Raw genomic sequence first — 26118 nt, 5'->3', positions numbered from 1 at the left:
ACGGTATCTGAAAGCGTTTCCAGGGGGAAAACTGAATTTCTCCTCTAGCGCTTTCAGGCTGGGAAAGGTCCCGTCCACGAACAGGTCCCCCATCCTTTTAATGTCTGCCCTATGCCAGCTTTGGAACCCTCCGTTGATCTTGCCCGGGACAAATCTGTGATTGTTGCGTATCGCGGTCCAAACTGAGGCTCCCTCCACCCCCCGTGTCTTCCTCACTGACCCCAAATCTTTAATGCTGCCACCACCACCGGACTAGAGGAGTAGTGGGCCGGCGAGAACGGCAGAGCCACCTGTATGCCTAGGTATCGAAAGCCCTTGATCATCCTAAGTGGAAACTCTCCAAGTCTCTTTTCCTGCCCCTTAGCTTGGATTACGAACATCTCGCCTTTCTTCTCATTTAATTTCTACCCCGAGAAATTGCCAAGTCCCTCAAAATCTGCATGACCTCCCCCATCCCCTCTAGTGGGTCCGAGGTGTACAGGAGCAAATCATCCGCATAGACCGAGATCCGATGCTCCTCGAGTTCAATTGCCTGTCTGATCCTCCCCTATCACCCCAAGGACACCGTCCTCAATTCTAGCAGCCAAGATCTTGGCCAGCAGTTTGGCGTCTTCATTCAGGAGTGATATCAGTCTGTAAGACCCACACTGTAGCGGATCTCTGTCTCGTTTGAGGATGAGTGAAATCGATCGAAGCCTGTGACATTGTTGGGGGAAGGGTCCCTCTCTCTTTGGCCTCATTAAAGGCCCTTAGTAGGAGTGGGCTCAGCAGCTCTGAAAATTTCTTGTAGAATTCTACAGGATAGCCGTCCGGCCCTGGGGCCTTGCCCGACTGCATGTTCCCCAGACCCTTTATAATCTCCTCCAGCTCTATCGGGCCCCCAGTCCCTCCACCAGATACTCTTCCACCTTTGGAAATCTCAGTTGGTCCATGAATTGCTTCATCCCTTCCCCTCCTGGCGGGGGCTCTGACTCATACAATTTACCGTAAAACGCTCTGAAGACTTTGTTCACTCCCTCTGGGTCCATGACCATGTTGCCCTCCTTATCCCGCTCTTCCCGAATTTCCCTGGCCACCTCCCTCTTACGAAGTTGGTGCTCCAGCATTCTACTCGCTTTCTCCCCGTATTCGTATACAGCCCCCTTGGTCTTCCTCAGCTGTGCTACTGCCTTCCCTGTGGTCAGCAGGTCGAATTCCGCCTGCAGCCTCCGGTGCCCTTTCAGTAGCCCTGTCTCGGGAGTCTCCGCGTAACTCCTGTCTACTCTGAGTATCTCCTCAACTAGCCTTTCTCTCTCCGTTCTTTCTGTCTTCTCTCTATGGGATCTGATAGAGATTAACTCCCCTCTGATAACTGCCTTCAGGGCCTTCCACACCGTGGATGCCGCTATCTCCCCCGTATTATTAGTTTCCAAGTAATTTTTAATGTTCCTCCTTATCCGCCCATAAACCTCGTCGTCTGCCAGCAGCCCCACATCTAGCCTCCATAGTAGGCACTGACCTCTCTCCTCCCCAAGACGCGAATCCACCCAGTGCGGAGCATGGTCGGAGACTGCAATGGCCGAGTATTCTGTCCCCTCCACCCTAGGAATTAGCGCCCTGCTCATCACAAAGAAATCTATACGGGAATAAACTTTGTGGATGTGGGAGAAAAAAAAAAGAACTCCTTCGCCCTCAGCCGGGCGAATCTCTCATGAATTCCACGTCGTCCCAGTTTGGGGCATAAACATTCACTAGCGCCACCCGAGTCCCCTGCATCTTCCTGCTAACCATTATGTATCTGCCTCCTTTGTCAGCCACAATACTCCCTGCCTCAAAAGCCACCCGTATGCTGACCAGGATTGCTACTCCTCTGGTCTTTGAGTCCAGCCCCGAATGAAACACCTGGCTCACCCACCCTTTTCTCAATCTTGTTTGGTCCGCACGTTTTAGGTGCGTCTCCTGTAGCATGGCTACGTCTGCCTTTAACCCCTTTAGGTGCGAGAACACGCGAACCCTCTTGACTTGCTGATTCAGGCCCCGCACATTCCACGTGATCAGCCTGGATGGGGGGGTTAACAAACCCCCCCCCCCCCCAAGATCCCTGCCGACTAGCCATCTCCCTTTTTCGGCCAGCCACGAGCTCGCGTCCCCCGCTTCCGCGAGCTCTCCCATTGGAGGCCCCCCACCCCCCGACTCTCCCTCTGTTCCCCAATCTTGGCTCCTTTTCTGTCAGTAAAGCAGTATCACATCCCCCCCCCCCCCCCCCACCCCCCAGCAGCCCCATGATCCCAAACCCCAAGTCAAGCACCCGATTGACACTGGCATTCCCCCCATTAAGCTTCCGTGAGTCAGCTGACCCCGGCCGCTCCCGCCTCTGTCTCCGATTATTCAGATGTCTCATTTTTTGGGCCCCTCCCTCCCTGTGAAAAGCCCAACTTAACTGCTTTAACAGCCCCCAAAGAACATTTTCCGCCCCCCCCCGAACGAAACGAACAACAAACCCCGGGCGCAAACCTGGCCCCACAAAAAGTAACTGCTCCAGCTGCCAGAAGAGCAGCCCTACGGGTAGGGCCCCCCTCCTCCCTCTGCGACCAAGCTCCATAAAAGCCGAAAACATAGCCAAAGAAACAGGGAACAAACAAAAATAAGAGGGAACAACATCATGTCGCTCCCTCCGGCTACCCGGCAATTAACACCCCCACCAGAGTAACGTCCCAGTGTGGCTGTCCTTTCGGTCGACCCCAACTTTTCTTGCTTGATAGAAGTCCACGCCTCGTCCGGTGTATCAAAGTAATGGTGGCGATCCTGATACGTGACCCAAAGCCTCGCCGGATGCAACAGCCCGAACTTCACCCCTTTGCTGTGGAGGGCCGCCTTAGCCCGGTTGAATCCAGCGCGCCTCTTGGCCAGTTCTGCTCCTAGGTCCTGGTAAATGCGGATTACGCTGTTCTCCCACCTGCTGCTCTGCTCCTTTTTAGCCCATCGCAGGACTCGTTCCTTATCTGGGAAGCGGTGGAACTGTACCACCACAGCCCTAGGCGGTTCATTAGTTTTGGGCTTCCTTGCAAGGACTCTGTGCGCCCCATCCAGTTCCAGAGGCCGAGGAAATGCTCCTTTCCCCATCAGGGTCCCCAGCAACGTGGTCACGAATGCACTCGTGTCCGACCCCTCCGCACCTTCAGGTAGGCCCAGAATGCGCAGGTTTTGCCTCCTGGACCTGTTTTCAAGGTCTTCCAGCCTCTTATGCAGGGCGTCATGTGCCTCCACCTCGACGGCCAGGCCCAGTATCTCATCTTCATTATCTGAGACCTTTTTCTCAATCTCCTTGATCGCCTTCTCCTGCATCTTCTGGGTCTCAACCATTTTCTCCATTGAGGCCTTCATTGGGGCCAGCATCTCCGTTTTCAGGTCAGCAAAGCAGCTTCTGAGGAACTCTTGCAGTTCCCGTGACCACTGGGCCCACGCTGCCTGATCCGAGCCGGCCGCCATTTTCTGTTCCCGCGCCCGTTCCTGCCGCTTCTCAGTGGTCGTTTGTTTGGCCGTCCTGCTCCTGGTCCCCTCCATAAACTAATGTGGGGAGCCTTCTAGCGCCGTTTGCCTGCCGATTTTCGTTGAAAAGGGGCCGCCACAGCTCCTTGAAAGGGCCCGTTTGCGGCGGGAGCTGCCGATAACGCAACCTACCCACACATGGCCGCCACTGGAAGTTGCGAAATTAGATTTGATTGTCTGGCTTTGGTTGAGTTAAATTGACTACAGTTATCAGGTTTGTAAAATTTAAACTCGGGTAACCTTTTATTATTAACAGTAATTATAATTAAATAGACAAAAAATACACTGGCTATCTGCTGTCTGTCTCCTTCTAACTCGCCCCTCTCTCTACACACACAGACAAACACCACAGAGGAAAAAGGGTGGTTGAGAGGTAAATAAAATAGAAGGATAAGGATCTTTGATTCAGATGGATGTCTTCCAGTTAATTTCTTTCTCAAGGTCGACTTTCAGTTGGATACTTTATTTTCCTTCAGCTTGTAACGATCTTCACTGCACTCAGAGGCAGCAGGGAACTAGCAGCAGAGAGATGGAGAAAACACAGCTTCTGTTCCTTCAAAGGTCTAGGGGCTTCTGGCAGATAATCTCTGAAAAAAATAACCTAGTAAGAATTGCTGACTGTTGTCCTGTCCCTGGTCAACCCACAGGTTGCCAGTTAGTCAATCAAATTGACTTCCTCCAAAACCGGTTCCTAAGATTCACTCAGCATCAATGATTCTGGTTTCTCCTCTCCAAAATATGAGGAACACACAGTCCAGGCAAGCACTCTTCTGCTTAAAGGCACATCCCGACCCATCCATGGACCGAAAATAAAAAGAAATTGGAACTAAGGAAATAAACAGGAAGGCCGTTTACAAGGCGTGGTCCAGCCTATTGAAATCTCTTTAACACCTCTTCTAGGTTTGCTAGATGCTCTGCTTTTGTCAATACAGTTATAAGGATATCATTAAGGTATGCAGCTCTTGTAGCAAACTCTTCTTTGTCCTTTGGAATATTGCTGAAGATACGGCAAGTGGTAAGCGCATGTACTGGAATAGGCCTTGTGTGTGTATATCGCGACATACCCTGGGAAGTATCATCTAATTTGAGTTGCTGGTACACTTGACTCATATCCAGCTTTGTGTAAGGTTAACGTCCTGTCAGCTTTGCATATAAACTTTCAATTCTCGGGATTGGATATTTACCAGCTCGGCAGCCTGATTAACTGTTAACTTGTAATCGCCGCAAAGAATCGCCGGTTTCAATACAGGGACCAAAGGTGCTGCCTGTTCTGAGAACTGGACTGGCTGGTTGATTCCTAGTTCTCCCAAGCTGTTTAACACCGTATCCGCTTTCTCTTGTAAGGCATGTGGTACTGGTCCTGCACTAAAGAATTAGGGGGTTGCCTCAGGATCCACATAAATCTTAGCTTGTAGCCGTCTAAATTTGCTTTATTCATCACAAAAGACAGTGCCATATTTTCCTTTCAGTTCGGGCAGTCCACCTTTCCTCACTGAAAAACCTCAGCCCAATTCAACATGATTTCTTTAATCCAATCACGGCCGAGGAAGCTTTACCTGTGACTATTAGCACTGGGAGCTGGGTAGACAGTAATCCATAGCTTACAGGAAACATTGTGGTGCCTTTTATTTTTATTGCTTCCCCCCCCTAAAAGTCTTCAACCTGGCAAAAGTGCTCTTCAAATCCATTGGTTGGACTCCCTCGCGTAGTACTGAAATGTATGCTCGCCCATTATCATGGCTGATGTATCCACTTCCATCTTTAAAGGCTTCCCATTTAACCAGTGAAATACAGTAATAGGATTTGACTTTTTTTCAGATTAAACAGAGTAAATACCAGAATCACTGGTGCCAGGCTCTTCCACATCGCATACTTGCAACATCTTGGTTGATCGATTACTCGGTTATCTTGGTTCCGCTCTGTACTGTTTTGTCAAATGTCTTATTTTGTTTACATTATTCAGGAGTGTGGTTACCTCCACATTGGTAACATGCCACTTTAAACATCACTGTGTGACTGCTTCCACTCTACCTTTATATTTGTTTCATGCTTTGAGGCTACTTTGGTGGTTTTGGCACCATGGCTGGCTGCAGCCCTAACGGGTGAATGACACAATTTTGTGCGCTCTGCAGCTCTTGTGTACCTTTTTCAGCACTTTCCGTGGCCAGCGCCATTTCTGTTGCTTGCTTAAAATTATGTTGAACTCTGCAAGCAGTCTGTGTTGAATGGCACACACTAACCTGTCCCACAACATGTCGTTTAGGGTGACTCCAAAATCACACTACTCCAAGAATTGCTTCAATTCAGTCACGATTGATTTACTTCGGGCTGGGGCTCTCAAACTCAAATTAAATTTGAATCTCTGGAGTATGATGATTGTTGAGATTGCAATTGAGCCTCAACTAAATCCACAAGCTCACTAAAGGAGTCAAATGCGCTTGGCGCTGTAAGACTTCAAATAAGGTTATATATTTGACTCCCCTATTTTGTTTGCTTGGAAATAATACATGAGGTGCACGATATACTGTGTGCAGTTCTCTGAGAAGTCAAATGGGTCTATTCTCCCAAAGAGAGGCATTCTGGTGAGAACATTTTAAAAATGTTTCACCAACTTCGATTAAAACAGGATACTCACAGGTTCGGACTGGAGGCAGTGTCAGGATAATTTATCCTTGTCACCAGATGTTGTAATGAACTTTCAGAGGCTTCATTAGTAAGCACGCAGGTACAGCAAGCAGTAAAGAAGACAAATTGTATGTTGGCCTTCATAGCAACAGGATTTAAGTAGAGATGTTTTACTGCATTGTACAGGGCATTGGTGAAGCCACACCTGGGGCGCGATTCTCTGCTCCCGCGCCGGTTGGGAGAATCCGACGCCCTCCCACGATTCACCCAAACGGCGAGAACGTCCCCATAGGGTTCTGCGTGGCGCAGACTGGAGAATCGCCCGGGACACTCAAATTGGCGATTCTCCGCTACACCCGCTATTCTCTGGCGAGCGGCCTGCCCAAAATGACGGCTTCCCGCCGGCGCCATCCACACCTGGTCGCTGCCGGCGAACGCTGGGGGGGGGGGGGGGGGGCTTGTGGGGGGGCGAGGGGGTTCTTTCACCGGGGTAGGACTCAAAAGGGGTCTGGCCCGCGATCGATGCCCACCGATCGGCAGGCCGGCCTCTCTGAAGGAGGACCTCCTTTCCTCCGCGCCCCGCAAGATCCATCCGACATCTTCTTGCGGGGTGGCCTCTGGGAGGACGGCAACCACGCATGCGCGGATTGGCGCCGGCTGGCGCCGGCCAACCCGTACATGCGCGGGTGACGCCAGTTAGGCGGCGGATGACGCGGCGCCGCTTTTATGCGGCGCCAATGCCAGGCGCGCGCTGACAACGCTGCTTTCGCGACACGCCCCCCCGAGTTTCTCGCGGCCCCGATCCAAGCCCATTTTCGGGCCCTGAATCGGTCGAGATCGGGGCCGTTACGCGCCGTCGTGAGCCTTAACGGCGTTCACGACGGCGTGGGCACTTAGTCGCGGGAGCAGAGAATCGTGCCCTTGGAGTATTGTGTGCGGTTTTGGTATCCTTTATCATAGAACCCCTACAGTACAGAAGGAGGCCATTTGGCCCATCGAGACTGCACCAACCCTGTGAAAGAGCACCCTATCTAGGCTCACTCCCCCATCTAACCTGCATATTTTGGACACTAAGGGCAATTTTCTTTTTAGCATTGCCAGTCCACCTAATCTACACATCGTTAGACTGTGGAAGGAAACCGGAGCACCCGCAGAAAACCCACGCAGACACGGGGAGAATCTACAAACTTCACGCAGACCATCACAGACAGACAGACGATATACATGTTATATTTCTTCACTAAATATACACGTAAAGTTGATGTTCTTGCTATAACTAAATAAATCTTTTTATTGTCACAAGTAGGCTTACATTAACACTGCAATGAAGTTATTGTGAAAAGCCCCTAGTCGCCACATTCCGCCACCTGTTCGGGTACACGGAGGGAGAATTCAGAATTCAGCTAGTACAGGAATTGAACCTGCGCTGCTGGCCTTGGTCTGCATCACAAACCAGCTGTCTAGCCCATTGAGCTAAACCAGCTAGCAGCGATGGTTTACCTGGCTGATTCCTGGGATGGTGGGACTGACGTATGAGGAGAGGCTAAGTCGGTTAGGATTATATTCATTGGTTATTTAGAAGAGTGAGAGGGGTCTCATAGAAACGTACACAATTCTAACAGGTTTAGACAGGGTAGATTCAGAAAGAATGTTCCCGATAGTGGGGGAAATCAAGAACTAGGGGTCTCAGGACTGAGGTGAGGAGAAATGTCTTCATCCAGAGAGTGGTGGATCTGTGGAATTTGCTACCACAGAAAGTAGTTGAGGCCATAACGTTGTGTAATTTTAAGAAGGAATTAAATATATCTCATGGGGCTAAAGGATTCAAAGGATATGAAGGGAAGGCAGGATCAGGGTATTGAATTTGGTGATCAGCCATGATCTGATTGCCCAATTGCCTCCTCCTATTTTCTATGTACCTATTAGGGAACAACAAAGTATTTATTTATAAGGATCTACAAGAGCAGCAGCATGTCTGCAGCTAGTTCCAAAGTGCCTCTGCCAAAGAGAACTCCTCACCCTGGGGTGATTCCCCATTCTGAGTCTCAATTGGTCATTCGGGGCAGGTGACTCTTACTGTCCTGTGTTGCCCTTCAAAGGGACAATCCCCACAACCAAACAAGGCTATTTAGTTAAGTCCCTGTATTAATAATTAATGTAATTTCTGCTTTTAAATGGAGAAACACAAGTCAAGTGAGGCAGCGCTTCATGTGCACATCCTTCAATCTGGTCTCTTGCATTTGCTGCTCTCAATGCAGTCTACTCTACATTGGAGAGACTAAATGTAGAACACCTCCGGTCTGTCCGCAAGCAGGACCCAGACCATCCTGTCGCTTGCCATTTCAACTCACTGTCCTGCTCTCACGTCCACATGTCTGTCCTTGGCCTGCTGCAGTGTTCCAGGAAAGCCCAGCTCAAACTGGAGGAACAGCACCACATCTTCCGATTAGGTACGTCACAACCTTCTAGACTAAACATTGAGTTCAACAACTTTAGAGTTTGAACTCTCCACTCCACCTTCACCATTTCATTTCTTCCATTGATCTATTTTCCCACACCATTGTTGCCCCTCCCCCCACTCGGGCCAACTGTTCCTAGTGGTCCTTTAACACTTTAGTGCTCTTTAACAGGTGGCACAGTGGTTAGCACTGCTGCCTCACAGTGCCAAGAGTGGGACTGGTACGGTGCTCTTTGAGAGGGACAGTGCAGACTCGATGGGTCAAATGGCCACCTTCTGCACTGTAGGAATTCTATGGTTCTACACACTGCTCACCTTTGTTCTGCCATTCACACATTCTAATCTCTTTAAGTGCCACTATCAGCACCCTTCTTAGCCTTAATCACCCCTATTTACATTCCTTTTAGGTCTTTCTGTCCTCAACATCTTTGTCAATGTCCACCTATCTCTGGCTCCCTATCCAGCCCTATTACAGTATAAATCTGACCCATTTCCAGTTCTCTCTAGCTTTGACAAAGAGTGATCCAGACTTGAAATATTGGCTTCCTTCTTTCCCAACAGGTGCTGTCAGATCTGCTGAGATTGTCCAATATGTTATGTTTCTTACTACAAAAGCTCAATTGAGGAAGGAACCAATTGCTCACATCAGCTCTGAGCTTTTGGCTCCATTCTGAAATTCACATAAAACCACTGTGCATGGGCCACGGTGATGGAGCAATGGAGGAATAGTTTAACAACATGGTTTAATGTGAATGGAGTTCCATTCTGAGATGGATCACATGAAGTGCAATGTTAACTTTTGAGGTTTGTGACAGCATGCAGTTAGTTGAGAGTGTGGTTACTGTTTCTTGGAATTAGCAAGGCCAGTATAAAAGCATCCTATTTCAGTACTGCACACACTCACTATCTTTCAGAATTAACTTGATGCAAAGAGTGTGACCAATCCAAATGATTTGTAAATTCATATTGAAAATGTTGACAGAATGAAATGAAATGAAAATCGCTTATTGTCACAAGTAGGCTTCAAAGGAAGTTACTGTGAAAAGCCCCTAGTCGCCACATGCCAGCACCTGTTCGGGGAGGCTGGTACGGGAATTGAACCGCGCTGCTGGCCTGCCTTGGTCTGCTTTCAAAGCCAGCTATTTAGCCCTGTGCTAAACTAGCCCCTTATCATGTTTTTATCATGGATACCTTCTTATGCAGGCATTTAATAAATTGTAAATGCGTGTGTGCATTTGTTTTTAAAGAATAGTTTAATTTCTTTCGATTTTGTTTTAGTTTTTTTCATTTAGGTTAATTTCTGTAACACAGAGATCTGTATAGATACTCTCAAAAGTGAAGAATAATAATGTTAGCTTTTGGATATCTGGGAAACTTGTCAGGGTGGGGTTATAGTGAGGTGGGGGTGATGGGGGAACGTGGTGAGTGACCCTGAAACGAGTTCTGAAATTGCCAGGTGTGAATGCAGGCTGGCTGAAAGGCCTGCCTCTGTACCCTGGCACTTTGTCGAAGATATCAAACAAATGAGTAAAACAAAGAAACAGCACCTAAATCCCGCCCCTCACACCAGCTCGAGCGGCCCACATACTCACCATGCCAATCCTTGCTGTCTCATTCCCCCAGGCCCATGTATGGCTTTCTATGCCCAATAGCATGCCAACCTATGGCCATTTTATAGTCCTGATGCCAACTCATTCCCAACCATCCAGCATCCTTTTCCCTTACACTGATCATGGCAGTTTGCCCAGAATCCACCATGGGCGGATCTCATCCCATGCCAACACTAAATAATGTTCTTAAGTATCCATTGATGAATTCCATATTTAAAAAAACTCATAACCTATTCACTATATTTAACTTCCTTTAGTTCCTTATGAAAAAAAGCATTTGTATTCATAGTCCGACTGTGAACTGATAAGCAGTCAATCAGACTGTGAACTGATAAGCACCCCATTGTGATAATAATAGATTGTGAAATTAGTCATGCAGCCCTAATTATGTAATGTTAGTCCTCAGCCTTATGTCAACAGACAGAGTGAAATAGCAAGTACTCATTTTTATTAAACACTGCAGACGGTGGGCAGGATTCACCGTTTGGGTGACTGAGAAACTATGGGCTGGATTCTCCGGTCGCCGACGCCAAAATCACGTTCGGCGATTGGCTGGAGAATCCCTGTTCCCGACCAAATCGGGCGCCGCGCCACGTATTGACAGCCTCAGGACATTGCCTGAGGCCCGCCCCCTGATGCTCCACCCCCGACCGGCCGAGTTCCTGACAGCATGGGTCTCTCATGGTCTCATCTGTTGGGAACTCGGCGGGGCGGCTGTGGACCCAGTCCAGCACCGCCACAGTCGGGAAGGGCCGATCTGTCGGCAGGGGGGGGACTTTATTATGGGCTGGGGGCATTGTTGGGGGGGAGGTGGTCTGGGGTGCACGTGCCAGCCAAAGGGAAGACTATTTTGCTGGCTGTGTGGCCTTTACCAAGTAGCATGGCACGGCCCCTGCAGGCCGACGGCGTGTGCATGCACGGCCAAGGACCTGGCAATTCTCCGGACCGTATCGGCAGCTAGAACCGGGTGCTCTACGCTGCCGGCATGCTAGCCCCCAGCAAAATGGGGAATTGGTGGCCGTTTTACGCATTTTGTTCTGGCGTAAAACATCACCGTTCCCACGCTGGCATGGGGACATAGCCCCAGAATCGGGAATTCAGCCCCATGTTCTCCTGCCGGAGCTGAATTGCCCCTGATTTGCACTCGTGCTCAGAATGCAAATTTATGCAAGCCGAGGATTGCGAAGGGGAATCCCGCTATCGGGGCCATCATCTTGAGTGGGTGGCCCAATCGTGAGCTCCGTGGCTGGGCCCCCTCCCCAATGCAATTCAGACAACCTCCCGTCCCCCCTCCCCAACTGGAGACCCCCCACCTGATATCCCCTAAATAAAGAGATCCGCACCGGAGAACCATGAGGACCCAGCGAATATGGGCAGGGATACTCCGAAAAAATGGGCACGGATTCTCCGAAAATGGGGCTATGTCCCCACGCCCGCCGGAAAATGGGCACAAATCGCTGAAGACTTTTTCAAAAAGTCTGGAGTGATTCTCCGATTTTAAGAGGGATAGCAGGGCTCCGGAGTGCGTTGAGCAGCTCCTGCTGCCAATATGGGGCCCTGCACTTCCAGCCGCGGGTCCGCGCATGCACGCGGCGACCAGCCGCGGGTCCACCATGTGCGCGGCGGCCGTTGTCGCGCAGGCCCCCGCGCAACATGGCGATGCCACACAGCGGGCTGGCGCAGAAGAAGATAGCCGCCCCCCCCCCCCCCCCCCCCGGATCGCGCGTACCTGCTGATCGGTAGCCCTCAATTGCGGGCCTGGCCATCTAAGATGCCCCACCCATAGTCTGATCCCCCCCAACCAGAACAGCCAGTGCGGCCGCGAGTCCGACCTCCCGCCGGGTGGAACCATAGGGGAACCACTCCGACAGAACTCGGCGGGAACTCAGCCGGTCGATCGCGGAGAATCACTAAAGGGGCCTCCGCATCGGAGCCGATCTCGGGTCGGAGACCCCAATCTGCGCCCTCGCACTGAGCGCGATTTTGGCGCGGAGGCTCGGAGAATCTCAGCCATAGTGTCCACTTTTTGGCCCCTAATATTTAAAGTCAGGCATTTGAATTGCCTGTCAGCCTGCCAATTCTCTTGATAGTTTTACCAAACGAAATGGTTCTAAGGAGTTTATGCACATTCCTGTCCACTGTTAACAATCCCAAAGGTTGCCTGACCTCTCCCAAAGGAAACCTGACCTTCTCTGAAGGTCGTGGGACCATTTCCAAAAGGGTACGCTACCTCTCCAAAGAACTCCAGCAGCCATTGACCTCCTCCTATTACGGTTAAGGTACACAAGTCATGTTTATGAAATCCCACTCACCTAAATCAGATCCGACTGAGTCAATTGTACTTTAACGTGTGCTGTTGCCTCCGTGAATCACAGATGTGCACTTTAGAACCTGGCCCATTCCCTCCCCTGAAAAATGGCAGAGGCTGTGTTTGGGGGTGGGACTTCTGAGAATGGGCCTTTGCCATCTTTGTCTCCCTCTTTGTGATAATGTGAAGGTTCTGGCCTAAGTTTTGCATTTTCAACTTTTACATCAAGTGCTCTTTGCATTTAGAACCTGTTCTATAAGGTGTGGCCATCGCTTCGGCTTATTTTTAGTATGTTAGCTAATAATTGAGTGTGCTGGTTGAAAATGAAGACATTTTGAAGGGAAGAACTTATTCAGTGAAACAAAAAATAAGTTATTTTGTAGGAATTTGTTATTTCATCAGAATTGAGCAATTTATGTGATTGCATAGATCGATTTATTCAACAAAAACAGTAGAACAATTTATCACAAAATAATCTGACAGAACCCTAGTCCTAATATAGTTAAGCGAATCCTGAATCAGGCGAAACTATTCATTTCATTGGATTGAGATCTTCATCTTAACCATTAGTGGGATTGTATACTTGCTTTTTGTTTAAGTAATTGCAATAAAACGTTACTTGGAAAAATGTAAGTTAAAATTATCTTCAAAGTATCTAAAAAATCTTTTAAAATCATGCATTAACACTGCAGGATTAATAATTGAATTGTAATAATAATGTTGGTGTATCAAACATAAAATAACCAAGGTAATTGTTATCACTCTACCTTAAACATTTGCCTCTAGATTAATCAGTTTCTCCTTCATCAAGTTTACAGGCTTTTAAAACCTCAGCTTGATGTTGCCTGATGAATTTTTCACTGAACTTTTTTGTTTGGCCCTTTCAACCTTGGAGTCTTTACCTTTCATAGATCATAGAATTTACAGTGCAGAAGGAGGCCATTCGGCCCATCGAGTCTGTACCAGCTCTTGGGAAGAGCACCCCACCCAAGGTCAACACCTCCACCCTATCCCCATAACCCAGTAACCCCACCCAACACTAAGGGCAATTTTGGACACGAAGGGCAATTTAGCATGGCCAATCCACCTAACCTGCACATCTTTGGACTGTGGGAGGAAATCGAAGCACCCGGAGGAAATCCACGCACACACTGGGAGGATGTGCGGACTCCGCACAGACAGTGACCCAAGCCGGAATCGAACCTGGGACCCTGGAGCTGTGAAGCAATTGTGTTATCCACAATGCTACCGTGCTGCCCACAATTGAGGAATCTCTGGAGAACAGCTAGCAAACTAAGCCCACTTAGAATGCGCAATGATGAAAGTTCCGATGTTGGGTGCGATTTAAAGGGAAATAAATAAGTCCCATTTTGGACGCTTTTAGCGGGTGTTTCCTGGTGCCTGCAGCACCAAGAACGACCCCACTAACAAACCGGACTTTTTTTTACCATGATGACGTACGCCCCACCGAGGCTGCACTTACCTCGTTTGGTCAGTGCAGGAAGTGATCAGGGTGCCATTTTTAAATGCCGCCCCGATCTCTCAACCCAACTCCCCTCTCGGACTCCACTCCTCAGCTTTTGGACACCCCCCCCCCCCCCAAATCTCTAACTTAACTGTAAGGAGGTCCTCGAGCAACCCCCTTACCGCACCTCATAAGGGCAGGGCACTCCTTGGCACGATGCATCATGGCAATGCTCCTGTCTGCCTGGCTGTGCCATCTGGGCATCCTGGCAGTGCCAGATTGGCACTGCCAAGGTTCCCAGGTGCCAGCGGGAGTGCGAGGTTACAACCCTGCCCAGAGTCTGACTACCTGTCGGGCACCGACATATTTAAGTGAGCAATATGCAAATCTGGATCGCACTCAGTGAGGGCGAGATCCAGATCGCGACATCTCACGCGATCTCGTTAGATCTCACGAGGTATCCCGAGCGTCGCAAATCCCGTGAGATTTAACTGCCTCGTCGCATCACTGAGTTGGGCGCAACAAATCCGTTCAATTGCACCCATTGCTTTGCTAATTCTGACACTGTGAATGAACTAACATTTCCCCTCCAGGCTTAAAGTCGACATTGGTGCTGCAACAAATGAAATATGTAAAATAGACACCGCTGTAAAATATCATAACGTTTCTTGAGGAGGGCAGCACGGTGGTGCAGTGGTTAGCACTGCTGCCTCCTGGCGCCGAGGTCCCAGGTTCGATCCCGGCGCTGGGTCACTGTCAATGTAGAGTTTGCACACCTCCCCGTGTTTGCGTGGGTTTCACCCCCGCAACCCAAAGATGTGCAGGGTAGGTGGATTGGCCACGTTAAATTGCCCCTTAAATGGAAAAAAATGGATTGGGTACTCTAAATTTATTTTAAAAATGAAAGTTTCTTGAGGCCTTGATCGCACTCTTGGGTGGACAGGAAAGAATCCATCGGCACTATTTTGAAGTGCAGTGGATTATCTAACATGTCTTGGCCAATACCTTCAATCACCATCATTGTAAAAACAAAATCAAAATACTGCAGATGCTGGAAATAACAACAGAAAACATTGGGAATACTCAGCAGTTCTGAATGAAAGACGGAGCTCTGGTTATCTCTCTTGTCTGTTGCTGCCAGAAGCAATTCCAGCAGCTTCTATTTTTACTTCACATAAAAAGACAGATTAACTGGTCATTATCACATTACTGTTTGAGAGAGTTTACTGTACATTTCCTACGTGGTAACAGTGACTACAACTCTAAAGTACTTCACTTGCTGTGGAGTGCTTTAGGACCTCCCGAGGTTGTGGAAAGTGTTATGTAAATGAAAGTTTGGCTTTTCTTTCCTCTCTTTGTCATCTGGCTGTTGCACCTCATCGGTTTCATTATAATGAGGCTCAAGTTTCAATCTCCAGGGCACTCCAACCTCACCATTTAAAGACAGGCCACGGACACCCACACCAGACTTTTTAAAAAAAAAAGGAGAAATAGCCCCAAAAAGTGGGCAAGAAATTTTAGCATGGTTAATTCCGTTTGAATTGTTGGAAAAGACTCATCAGTGCAATAGATCTAATGTTTCCAGTATTTTAACATTAGACCCATAAGATCCATGTGTGGATGGCTGAGGTGCTATTACTAGTGTTGATGATTGAGGAAAATTAGACAAGAATGAAGCAAAATCTTGAGGTGTATTTGGCTCAAATGCCATTTTTCTGTGGTTTATTAGTATTATTTCAGTTCATATTTTTAACAAGAAGACTTTTTACTGTGAGGTGTGATGTGTGTAAAGTATGTTTGCCAACATGAAGCTATGCCCATCATTTTTAAAATTTATGATAAATGTCTGAGCATTTCTGGAAAGGCTCTTAACACAAGTGAAGAGAGTAGATGACTTTTAAAGACAAAAATCTCAGGTGGTTTCGACAATAAATGTAATACAATATTGGAGCTCTGGTAACAGCTGTCTAATCCCCTCCTAGGTATCTGTAATACAAGTCGGATTTGTTCCACAGGTATTTTACACCAATAGCTGATGGTGTCTTAGCAACCAACAAGATAAAATCTCATGTCAGAAAGAATAATAATACAGTAGAAGCTTTGTTGTAAAACAAATAACCATGAAATGTGAAGCAAAAGACAATCTTCTGAGAATTTGTGACATCTTTCTGATATGATGAAAAAAATTACAATAGCATTGTGTTTTTTTTAATGTCCATTTATTGGGATTTTCAATTTTTATAAAAAATTTGGATCAAACAAACACAACCAGAAAGATAGCTATGATTATCAATGTACAACAGGTACAGCACAAAACAATAGTCATTACATAATTGGGAACAAATAAGACTGGATGATTCAGGGACAAAATCCCCCAACATGTTTCTTCCATGGATAAATGACCTGTCTGCGCCCAAACAGGATACAGGCAACATTATAGACCTACATCTCCCCCATAACTACGAAACAAAATGACAGAAGAAGAAAACAATACCCAAGAACCCCAGTGCTAAGGGGAAATCGCTAACTCCTAGAGCGCAATTTAAACTCTTCTGCAGATCCAGACCGGAATAGGCAGCTATCCAATACCTTTTGAGAGAGCAACATGACAAAAGACAAGACAAAGAGATGGCCAGGTGGATCAAACCTTAATACTCAGCCTAGGGTCTTCCATAAAAGGAGTATGAGAGAAAGAACAAGAGCCAAGAGCAAGAATCTGAACTTCTATCATCCCACCTCACAGCCCCAGATCAAAGAACACAACAGATCAGTGGACCAGTACCACCCACAAGAGGCCAACAGGATGTCGCGGGACCCAGAACTGAAAGGATTATTAACCCAATCGTAAGACAAGGGAGAACCCTCACTTCAGGATGGGAGGGCAGTCAGAGCAAGCTCCAGGATGGACAGCATCCTGGGAGGGAGATCCGGCATGCGCTCTCCACACACCCCACTCCTAGAGTTGCGGGAGTCCCCCTCCACAACTAGGACCATTCAAAAGAAGAAAGGATTAGTTCACCCAAAAGCCAAAATAGGCCCATATTTGAGAGCCCATGATACCAAGGCCCACCATCCAACAACACCACAGCCAACCCTCCCAGGCACCAATACTAAGAGAAGTAGAAGCAACGCCCCCAAAAGCAGAAAAAGAGTGAAGAAGAAGTTCAAGGACTAGCATAACTAACCTCTTGGACTCACATACCACCTCCTAAGATGCCAAGATTCAGACTGACCTCACTCATGAGCACTGACAGCAGTTAGAACAGTCAAAGCTGGAAACCCATATCAGATTAAACTACTGAAGGGGGAGTCCAACTTACTCCAGTCTTCAACAGGATAATTCACACCCCTCCTGGGCCTGAAGAAGAAAAAGGCACAGCCAAATATAGATTAGCTCGCACAACCTTCCTCGAATATAGCGTGGACGGAACTAATCCTACCAACCCTCCACTCCTCCTCCCGCTCTAGCTCTGCTTGTCTTTCACCCCCCACCCCCTGGCCTTCATCGGATACATTAGTTTTGTAAGGGCCCCGAAGAATCCAGCACGAGTTTTAAGGATACAAAATAATAACGTTTATTTACTATAACAATATATACATAACAGTAGCAGTAACTTCCCTTGCTACCTTCTCCTTCCTCCTGGTTCCTGGACTGGCCAGCTTATTTATAGTAGGAGTTTCTCCGCCCCCCTCATTGGGGAAGTTCATACTCCCATAGGATTGTGGGATAGTCATTAGTCCCCAGCCAATCGTCAGTAGGCAGGTTATAACATCCCTCCCCCACAAAGTCCAAGGAATCCACCGTAGGCCCTGGCGAAGGAAGGCGTCGAACTCGTTTGGCCGCAGGCCGGATGCCATTTGCACGCGGCGCTGGATCAGGCGGCGTATAACGAGACGGAGACCGGCGCTTCCGTGATGAACGGCGCGGTTGTACATCCACGGCCTGTGGACCCGAGGATTCCCCCTCTGATTCACCCTGTGTCTCCATCTCGGAGTCAGAGTCTGCTGCCTCCGTCATGTCAGCGTCTCTATCCCCATTCGGGCCATCATTTTCATCTTGGTCACGCCCGGATGCCCATTGTGCAAGTCTGATAATATCAGCTCCTGGCCTTTTTCCGGGACAATCACACGCGTCCCCCACAAGAGGATGCCGTCTTCCACGCTGAACTCTGACAGCTTGGAGGAAAATGCCCGCAACTCGCCTGGGAGCTGTCTATGCTGCCCACCATACAGGACTATGTGCCGAACCTTTGACAAGACTGGCTCCGTCTGGGTCCACTCACGGATCTGTGATGCCGTGACAGGCAAGGTGTCCATAAAATCTAGGGTTGCGACCACCTCACCGGTCGTGGGGGTCGACATGGGGCCGGTCGATAAAGGCAATCGGCTCAGTGCGTCGGCATTTGCTATCTGCGTACCTGGTTTGTGCTCCAGAGAATACTCATATGCAGCAAGCAACAAAGCCCAGCGCTGGATCCGTGCAGAAGCAATGGGCGGTATTGGTTTATCCTCTCTGAAGAGTCCCAGCAGGGGCTTATGATCAGTCACGATAGTGAAATGGCGGCTGTACACATACTGGTGGAAGCGTTTCACCGCGAAAACCACTGCCAGGCCCTCCTTCTCGATCTGCGCGTACTTTTTCTCCGCTGCAGTCAATGTGCGGGAGGCGAAAGCTATCGGTCGCTCGGCCCCGTTCTCCATCTTGTGGGACAGGACAGCCCCAATACCATACGGGGATGCATCACATGTGACGAGCAAAGGCTTTCCCGGATCATAGTGGGTTAGTAACCCAGACGACAACAATTGTTGCTTTACCCGCCAGAAAGCGGTTTCTTGCGGCTGACCCCAAACCCAGGTGTGATTTTTCTTTAGCAGCAGGTGCAAGGGGGCCAGCGTAGTTGCCAGATTGGGGAGGAACTTCCCGTAATAGTTTACGAGACCAAGAAAAGAACGAAGATGAGAAGTGTCAGTCGGGGTGGGGGCATGTTGAATTGCACGCACCTTCTCTGCGACGGGGTGCAGACCCTCGCGGTCCATCCGATAACCTAGGTAGACTACTTCTTTTGCCTGAAATACGCACTGTGTGAGACGTAAACGGACTCCAGCCTCCGAAAGGCGTCTAAGGACAGCCTCCAGATTTTCCAAATACTCTTGCTCCGACGTCCCTGTAATCAACACGTCATCTAGGTAGACAGCCACACGTGGTAAACCTCTCAAAATGCCCTCCATAACACGTTGAAAAATTGCGCAGGCAGAGGATACTCCAAAGGGCAACCGTGTATATTCATACAGGCCCCAGTGTGTGTTAATTGTTACATATGGTCGGGAGGCAGGGTCCAGCTCCAACTGCAGGTAGGCGTGACTCATATCTAATTTTGTGAATGAGAGTCCGCCTGCAAGTTTCGGTAGAGATCCTCTATGCGAGGCATTGGGTATCGGTCGAGTCGGGAAACTGTATTCACTGTAAGTTTATAGTCGCCACACAAGCGAACTGTGGCATCTGGCTTCATTACTGGTACAATTGGTGCTGCCCAGTCAGCAAAACGGACGGGCCTGATAATACCCAAACTCTCCAAACGAGTGAGCTCCCCTTCTACCCTCGAGCAAAGCGTAAGACACTGGGCGCGCCCGGAAATAGCGCGGCGTGGCTCCTGGTTCAACTTGGATACGGGCTACGGCCCCTTTTATTTTCCCCAAACCAGGCTGGAATACCTCTGGGTATCGTCCTAGCACCTCAGTCAACCCTCCAGAAACTATTTGGAGGATGTGCTGCCATTGCAACCGCAAATGGCGCAACCAGTCCCGACCCAACAGGCTGGGCCCATGGCCACGCACTACGATAAGTGGGAAACGCCCCTCCTGGCGTCCATAGACAACAGGGGTCATTGTAGTTCCTGCAATGTCCAGTGGTTCCCCCGTGTAGGTGGCCAACCTGGCCTGTGAGTCAGTTAATGTAAGGGTCTGTATACCCTGCTTGATGCGGTCGAATGTCCTCTGGGCGATCACGGAGACCGCTGCGCCAGTATCCAACTCCATCTCCAGCGGGTGGCCATTGACCCGTACTGTCACCTTAATGGGGGCCACACGGGGAGCTGCCACACAATGCAGCTGCAGGCAGTCGTCCTCCGTCTCCACGTCCTCAGGAGTAGTCGCCGCAGGTTCATCCACATGGAAGGTACGGCCTCTGGGCTGGTCCCAGTTACGGCCCCTGGGCTGGTCCCAGTTTCGGTCGGAAGGACGGCGCCTCTGGCGTCCTCAGGACCGCCGTCCGCGACGGGGTCGGCGCCTACAAGTCTGACATGGACATGGCTCCTCATCCATTGGCTCTGGAGAAGGCTCCATTCGGAGAGGAATGTCCGATGGCCACTGGCGTCGGTCTGGTCGTTGCCTCGCCCAAGGTACCGCAGGAGTGCGGGGGGACGTTTTTGGGCGGAAAGGGTTGCGCCCCAAGGCATGCACTTCCATTCCCTGTAGCTCCTGTACTCCTCGCTCTCTCGGGACAAGACTATTTGTATTGCCTGTTGAAAAGTCAATGTTGGCTCTGCTAACAACTTTCTCTGGGTGGCCGCATTGTTAATACCGCAAACCAAACGGTCGCGTAACATTTCTGACAAGGTCTCACCATAGTCACAGTATTCCGCAATCCCGCGTAGCCTGGATAAAAAATCGGCAAGGGATTCTCCAGGGGTCCTCTCAGCGGTATTAAATCGGTAACGCTGGACTATCATGGACGGGGTTGGGTTAAAGTGTTGCCCCACTATATTCACAAGTTCGTCAAACGTTTTGGTGTCCGGCGCAGCTGGGTACGTAAGGCTCCTAATCACCCCAAACGTATGCGGCCCGCAGGCGGTGAGCAATATGACCACCTGGCGCTCGTTTTCAGTGATATTGTTTGCCCGGAAATAGTAACGCATCCGTTGTGTGTACTGGTTCCAGCTTTCCAGCGCAGCATCAAAAACATCCAAACGTCCATACAGAGGCATGGTATAATAGAAAACAACTTCCAACCTGTATCCAACAAAAATCCAGGGAGGTGGCTTCAGCAGTGTAGACAGCTATTCACTTTTACCTTCTTCGCCAGTTTTGTAAGGGCCCCGAAGAATCCAGCACGAGTTTTAAGGATACAAACTAATAACGTTTATTTACTATAACAATATATACGTAACAGTAGCAGTAACTTCCCTTGCTACCTTCTCCTTCCTCCTGGTTCCTGGACTGGCCAGCTTATTTATAGTAGGAATTTCTCCGCCCCCCTCATTGGGGAAGTTCATACTCCCATAGGATTGTGGGATAGTCATTAGTCACCAGCCAATCGTCAGTAGGCAGGTTATAACAATTAGGATAAGGATACTTCCCAAATCATGAATCTAACATGATATAACATGATATAAATTTCTTAAATCTGGATAACCAACGGTGCAGGACATCACGCACAAATAATTCACTTCCCTGCAAGTAAATAAGTTAACAAGATCAACAGACAACAGCATAATTAGCAGGGAGCCAATTCCAGATGACAACTGGGATGCGAGGAAGTTATCAGGATAAAGACTTCTCCATTGTCACACAAAAAAAGCAGAAATCAAGGATTAAGCAGGATCAAAGACAGTGAGCACTCGCATTCGGACAGGTCAGCATCATTTCTACCAGCCGTTATCCGTCAGAACACATCACACCATCAGGGCAGGGGAATCCTCCCAAAAGCAGCCGCTCCATTAATAAAAAAGCCCATGAATCAAAAGATTAAAAAAAATAAATTTAGAGTACCCTCTTCTTTTTTTTCCAAGGGCAATTTAGCATGGCCAATCTACCTACCCTGCACATCGTTTTGGGTTTTGGGCTGAGACCCACGCTGACATTGGGAGAATGTGCAAACTCCACAGTGACCCGGGATCGAACCCGGGTCCTCGGCACCGTGAGGCAGCAGTGATAACCACTGCGCTGCCGTGCTGCCCCTGAATCAAAGAGGATTTAAGCATCTTGTCTTGACTCAATAATGCTGAAATATTGACCAACAAATCTCAGGACATATTTTGCATATGCCAAGAAAAGACCTAAATGGAATGTGCAAATGGATAGAAAAAATTGCTAAAAGATGAGCAAAGCCAGAGCTCACGAAAACGCAGCCCACATCACGTGATCCCCCAAACTGAAATTTAAGTTGTACACTGTTTTGTTGGTCAACTCTGTAATAAGCCTATGCAGCTATTTGGCTGTATTTGTATAATTTATGCTCCAAATTTTCTAGTTTACATTGTGTAATCTTAATGTTTCTTTCATAGCTGCAGACATTCAATGTGTCCTCAAAATGTGAAAATGTTCAGGATTTGATCAGTGGAGCTGCAATGGCACAGGTGCTTAACCAAATGTAAGTCTTCTAATTTTTACATTTCCCAAATAGCTTGGGTTGAAAATTGGATTACAACCAAAACAGAGGGTGTTCCTAGTGTCATGCAAGTACCTAGTGAGGTCAACAGAAGGACCACAGGAAAGGTTCACTGGCCTCATCAGGGTAGTACCAGCGAGCTGTGAGAGTGACAATCGTGGCCCCAGAGGCATACCAACATATAAACATACAAAATAGAAGCTGAAGTAGGCCATTCAATAAAATCATGTCTGATCTGTTAGTGTTTTGAATTCCATGTTATCTTCTATCCCCGATAACCGTAGGTTCTTGTTAGACAAGGGAATCAATCTACCTCCGCGTTAAAAATATTCAATGACCCTACCTCCATCATTTGTGAGGCAGAGAGTTCGAAAGTCACAGACATCTGAGAGAAAATATTTCTCCTCATCTCTATCCTAAAAGGCAGACCCCTACTTTTAAAAGAGTGTCTCCGGTTCGGGACTCATCCACAAAAGGAAACATCCTTTCCATGTCCACTTTGTTGAAACCCTTCAGGATCGTATTTACTTCGATCAAGTCACCCCTTCTTTTTCTACTCTCCAGTAGAAACAAGCCCAGTCCATCCAACCTTTCCTTATAAAATAATGCGCTAATTCCACGTATCGATTTGATAAATGTCCTCTGAACCGCCTGCAACATGTGTGCATCCTTCCATAAATAAGGAAACCAACACTACACACAATAATCCAATGTCCTGTAAAATTGAAGCATAACATCCTTTCTTTTACGTTCAATTCATCTCTTAATAAAGGATAGCATTCCATTAAGCTTCTTAATTACTTGCTGTACCTGCATACTTACTTTTTAGTGACTTTTAGAATACCTAGATCCCTCTGCACCTTGGAATTTTATCGTCTATTTAACTAATCCTCTGCTTTTCTATTCTGCCAGCCAAGTTGAACAACTTCACATTTTCCCACAATTATTCTTCCAACTATCAGGTTTTTGTTCACTCACACTATATCTACATCTGTCTGCAACCTCCTTATGGCCTCTTCACAACATACGTTCCTACCCATCTTTGTGCTATCTTCAAATTTTGCTACCGTGCCTTCACTCCCCTCATCTAAGTCATTGATGCAAATTGCTTGTAAGAGGGAATGTACCAGCCAAAGACTTAAGGTAACTTAGGGAGGGTGAGCGTTGGATGGAGTGTGCTCCGAGAAAAAGCAGCAATCCAAAGATGGGCATTTGGTTGTTAGCAGTGGTTGGGACTTTTGATATGCCACTTACCTTTTTGGTGGTGATTTCTCCTGGTTCCTTTAAGGACTACTGTTTAGGCTGCATGTAGATTACAGATTGTGGTGCGATACAATTGCACTGCGACTGAGGACTCGCAGCTCCTCGTGAATAGCCAGTTCTTGGTTGCTAAATCTGTCCTCAGTTTGTTCCACATAATGTTAATGCAGCACTATATGCTACAGGGTTGCCCTGCACAGTATCTGTTGATTGCTTGATTATAAAAGCTGAGGGACAATTGAAACTGGTGCCTGGGGAAACGTTCAGTCTCTCCAAGTTAACAACAAAATGGCTCCAGTTCTTTTTTGTGAAAATGTTTTCTTTTTTTTCTGCAAACCTTGTAGAGATCCATCTTGGTTTAATGAATTGTGGTTGAGTCGCATTAAGGATGATGTGAGTGAAAATTCAAGATTGAAGGTACAGTAGTGAAAATAATGAAACTGATATTTCTATCATCAGAAACTTGGTCATATGCATATTTCAAGTGTTATTAGGTGCCTCTGATTTATTACACCTAATTTTAAAATGCTAGTACTCCTCCGTGTCATGATATCCAGATCAGCATGTCATGGTACAATCACACACACACTGATGGACAGGCATTTGGACCAACCAGCACACACACAACATCGCAGCTAATCACTAGTGAGAGCACACGCACTATAAAAGGGGGAACACGAGAGTTCCCGTTCATTCTGGTAGGAGACAGCTCGGGACACAGAGCTTGCAGCGTGACACTCAGACATAGACCACGTGCTGAGTGCCTCACCAACATTAGTGATAGGGCTAGGTCCATAGGTTAGCTGGTAGTGAACGTACCCAAGTCTATAGTTAGTTGCATCTGTTAGTTAACACAATAAAATCAAGTTGTACCATCTACAGCCGTGTTGGCTCATTTGTGTATCAGGACACCCAACACGACACGATACCACGAGTGGACGCAGACCAGCGACTGTGAGACCTACCTGCACCATTTCAGCAATCCGCCATCCTGATTCATGGAGAGCATCAGCCCGCCGCAGCCGCTCCGAATTGCTGGCAATCTAGGTGTAAACTGGAAGTTTTTCAAACAGCGCTTCCAGCTATTCCTCGAGGCCACAGACAGGGAGAATGCATCGGACACCAGGAAGATAGCCCTTCTCCTCTCCATGGCAGGGCAACACGCCATCCACACCTTTAACTCCCTGGCATTCGCGGAAGGCGAGGAAGAAAAAAATACAAAACGGTGCTACTCAAGTTCGATGAACACGTCAGCGTGGAAGTAAATGAGAGCTTCGAATGGTACCTATTTCAACAGCGCCTGCAGGGTAAGGACGAACCTTTTCAATCATACCTAACACACCTCCTCATCCTTGTGCAATCCTGCGGCTACGGGGCCAACTCCGACTCCATGATAAGGGATCAGATAGTTTTTGGGGTTGTGTCAGACGCCCTACGCCAGCAGCTTCTTAAAGTGGAACAACTCACCCTAGCGACTGTAATCGAGACCTGTGTCCTCCATGAAACGCGACCAGCCGGTACTCCCATATCCAGGCGGCCGAAACGGCGCGGCACGGGGCCCCCGAGGCGGAGTGGGTCCAGTCGATCAAGTACCTCCCGGCCCGTGGCCCGGAGGAGGGCGGCCATTTCGCGCGTTTTCCAAGGCCTCCCGTGCTGGTACGCGCCAAAAGAGGGGACGCTGAGGCAGAGGAATGCGATGCGCAGACAGGACTGCACCGTGCATGCACGGTGGCGCAACGAACGTCATGACGTGCAGCAACTGTGGATCTGCACATTTAAAGCGGCAATGTCCTGCTAGAACCCGACAGTGCCTACGCTGTGGCAGATTGGGCCACTATGCTGCCTGTTGTCGAGCACCTCAACCTGCCAACTCGCAACAATTATGCCAGTCTCGCAGGACCGTGCGGGCCATTCAGCCTACATTCACTGGCTTACCTCCAGACACCATGCAGACTGGCGACACTGACGACAGCGAGTCCTTCCACGTTGTGGTCATCCATAAGAACAGGCTGTCCCCAAGTAGGCACCACCAGCTGCTGCCAGTCCACACCATTGATCCGGACGATGACTGGTGTGCCACCCTGACGGTCAACCGATCCCAAGTCACATTTCGCCTGGACACTGGTGCCTCCGCCAATCTGCTCGCATGGTCAGCTTTCCAGGCATTAAAGGTCAAACCACTCATTCTACCTTCCCACTGTCAATTGGTGGATTACAATGGGAACGTCATCCAGGCCACGGGGTCCTGCCACAACTCGCGCACGGCCAAGCTGCCATTTGAGATCGTAGGATCTGCGAAGGACTCTCTGTTAGGCGCACAGGCGTGCAAGATTCTCCACCTCGTTCGGCGAATCCACACTTTGTCTCCTGATGGCACATCTGACTTTCCAGATGTAGACTTTAGGGCGCTGCTCCACTCAACCTTGCGCACAACCAGGAGGTTTTCGAGGGCATGGGCACGCTGCCCTACACTTACAA

General features: G+C 48.5%; 1 protein-coding gene across 1 annotated transcript in view; it reads left to right on the top strand.

The window, feature by feature from the left end:
* Positions 1 to 26118, top strand: part of hook1 (hook microtubule-tethering protein 1) — a 149510-nt gene that overhangs the window by 8722 nt on the left and 114670 nt on the right. Inside the window, exons 2-3 of the mRNA XM_072510981.1 lie at positions 22277 to 22362; positions 23985 to 24057. Coding sequence (XP_072367082.1) covers positions 22277 to 22362; positions 23985 to 24057 — 159 coding nt within the window. The remainder of the gene's footprint in view (positions 1 to 22276; positions 22363 to 23984; positions 24058 to 26118) is intronic.

The sequence above is a fragment of the Scyliorhinus torazame genome, chromosome 7 (genome assembly GCF_047496885.1).
Source record: "Scyliorhinus torazame isolate Kashiwa2021f chromosome 7, sScyTor2.1, whole genome shotgun sequence".
Classification (NCBI taxonomy): domain Eukaryota; kingdom Metazoa; phylum Chordata; class Chondrichthyes; order Carcharhiniformes; family Scyliorhinidae; genus Scyliorhinus; species Scyliorhinus torazame.
Note: the sequence above shows the minus strand (reverse complement) of the source record. Positions and strands in the feature narration are given on the sequence as shown.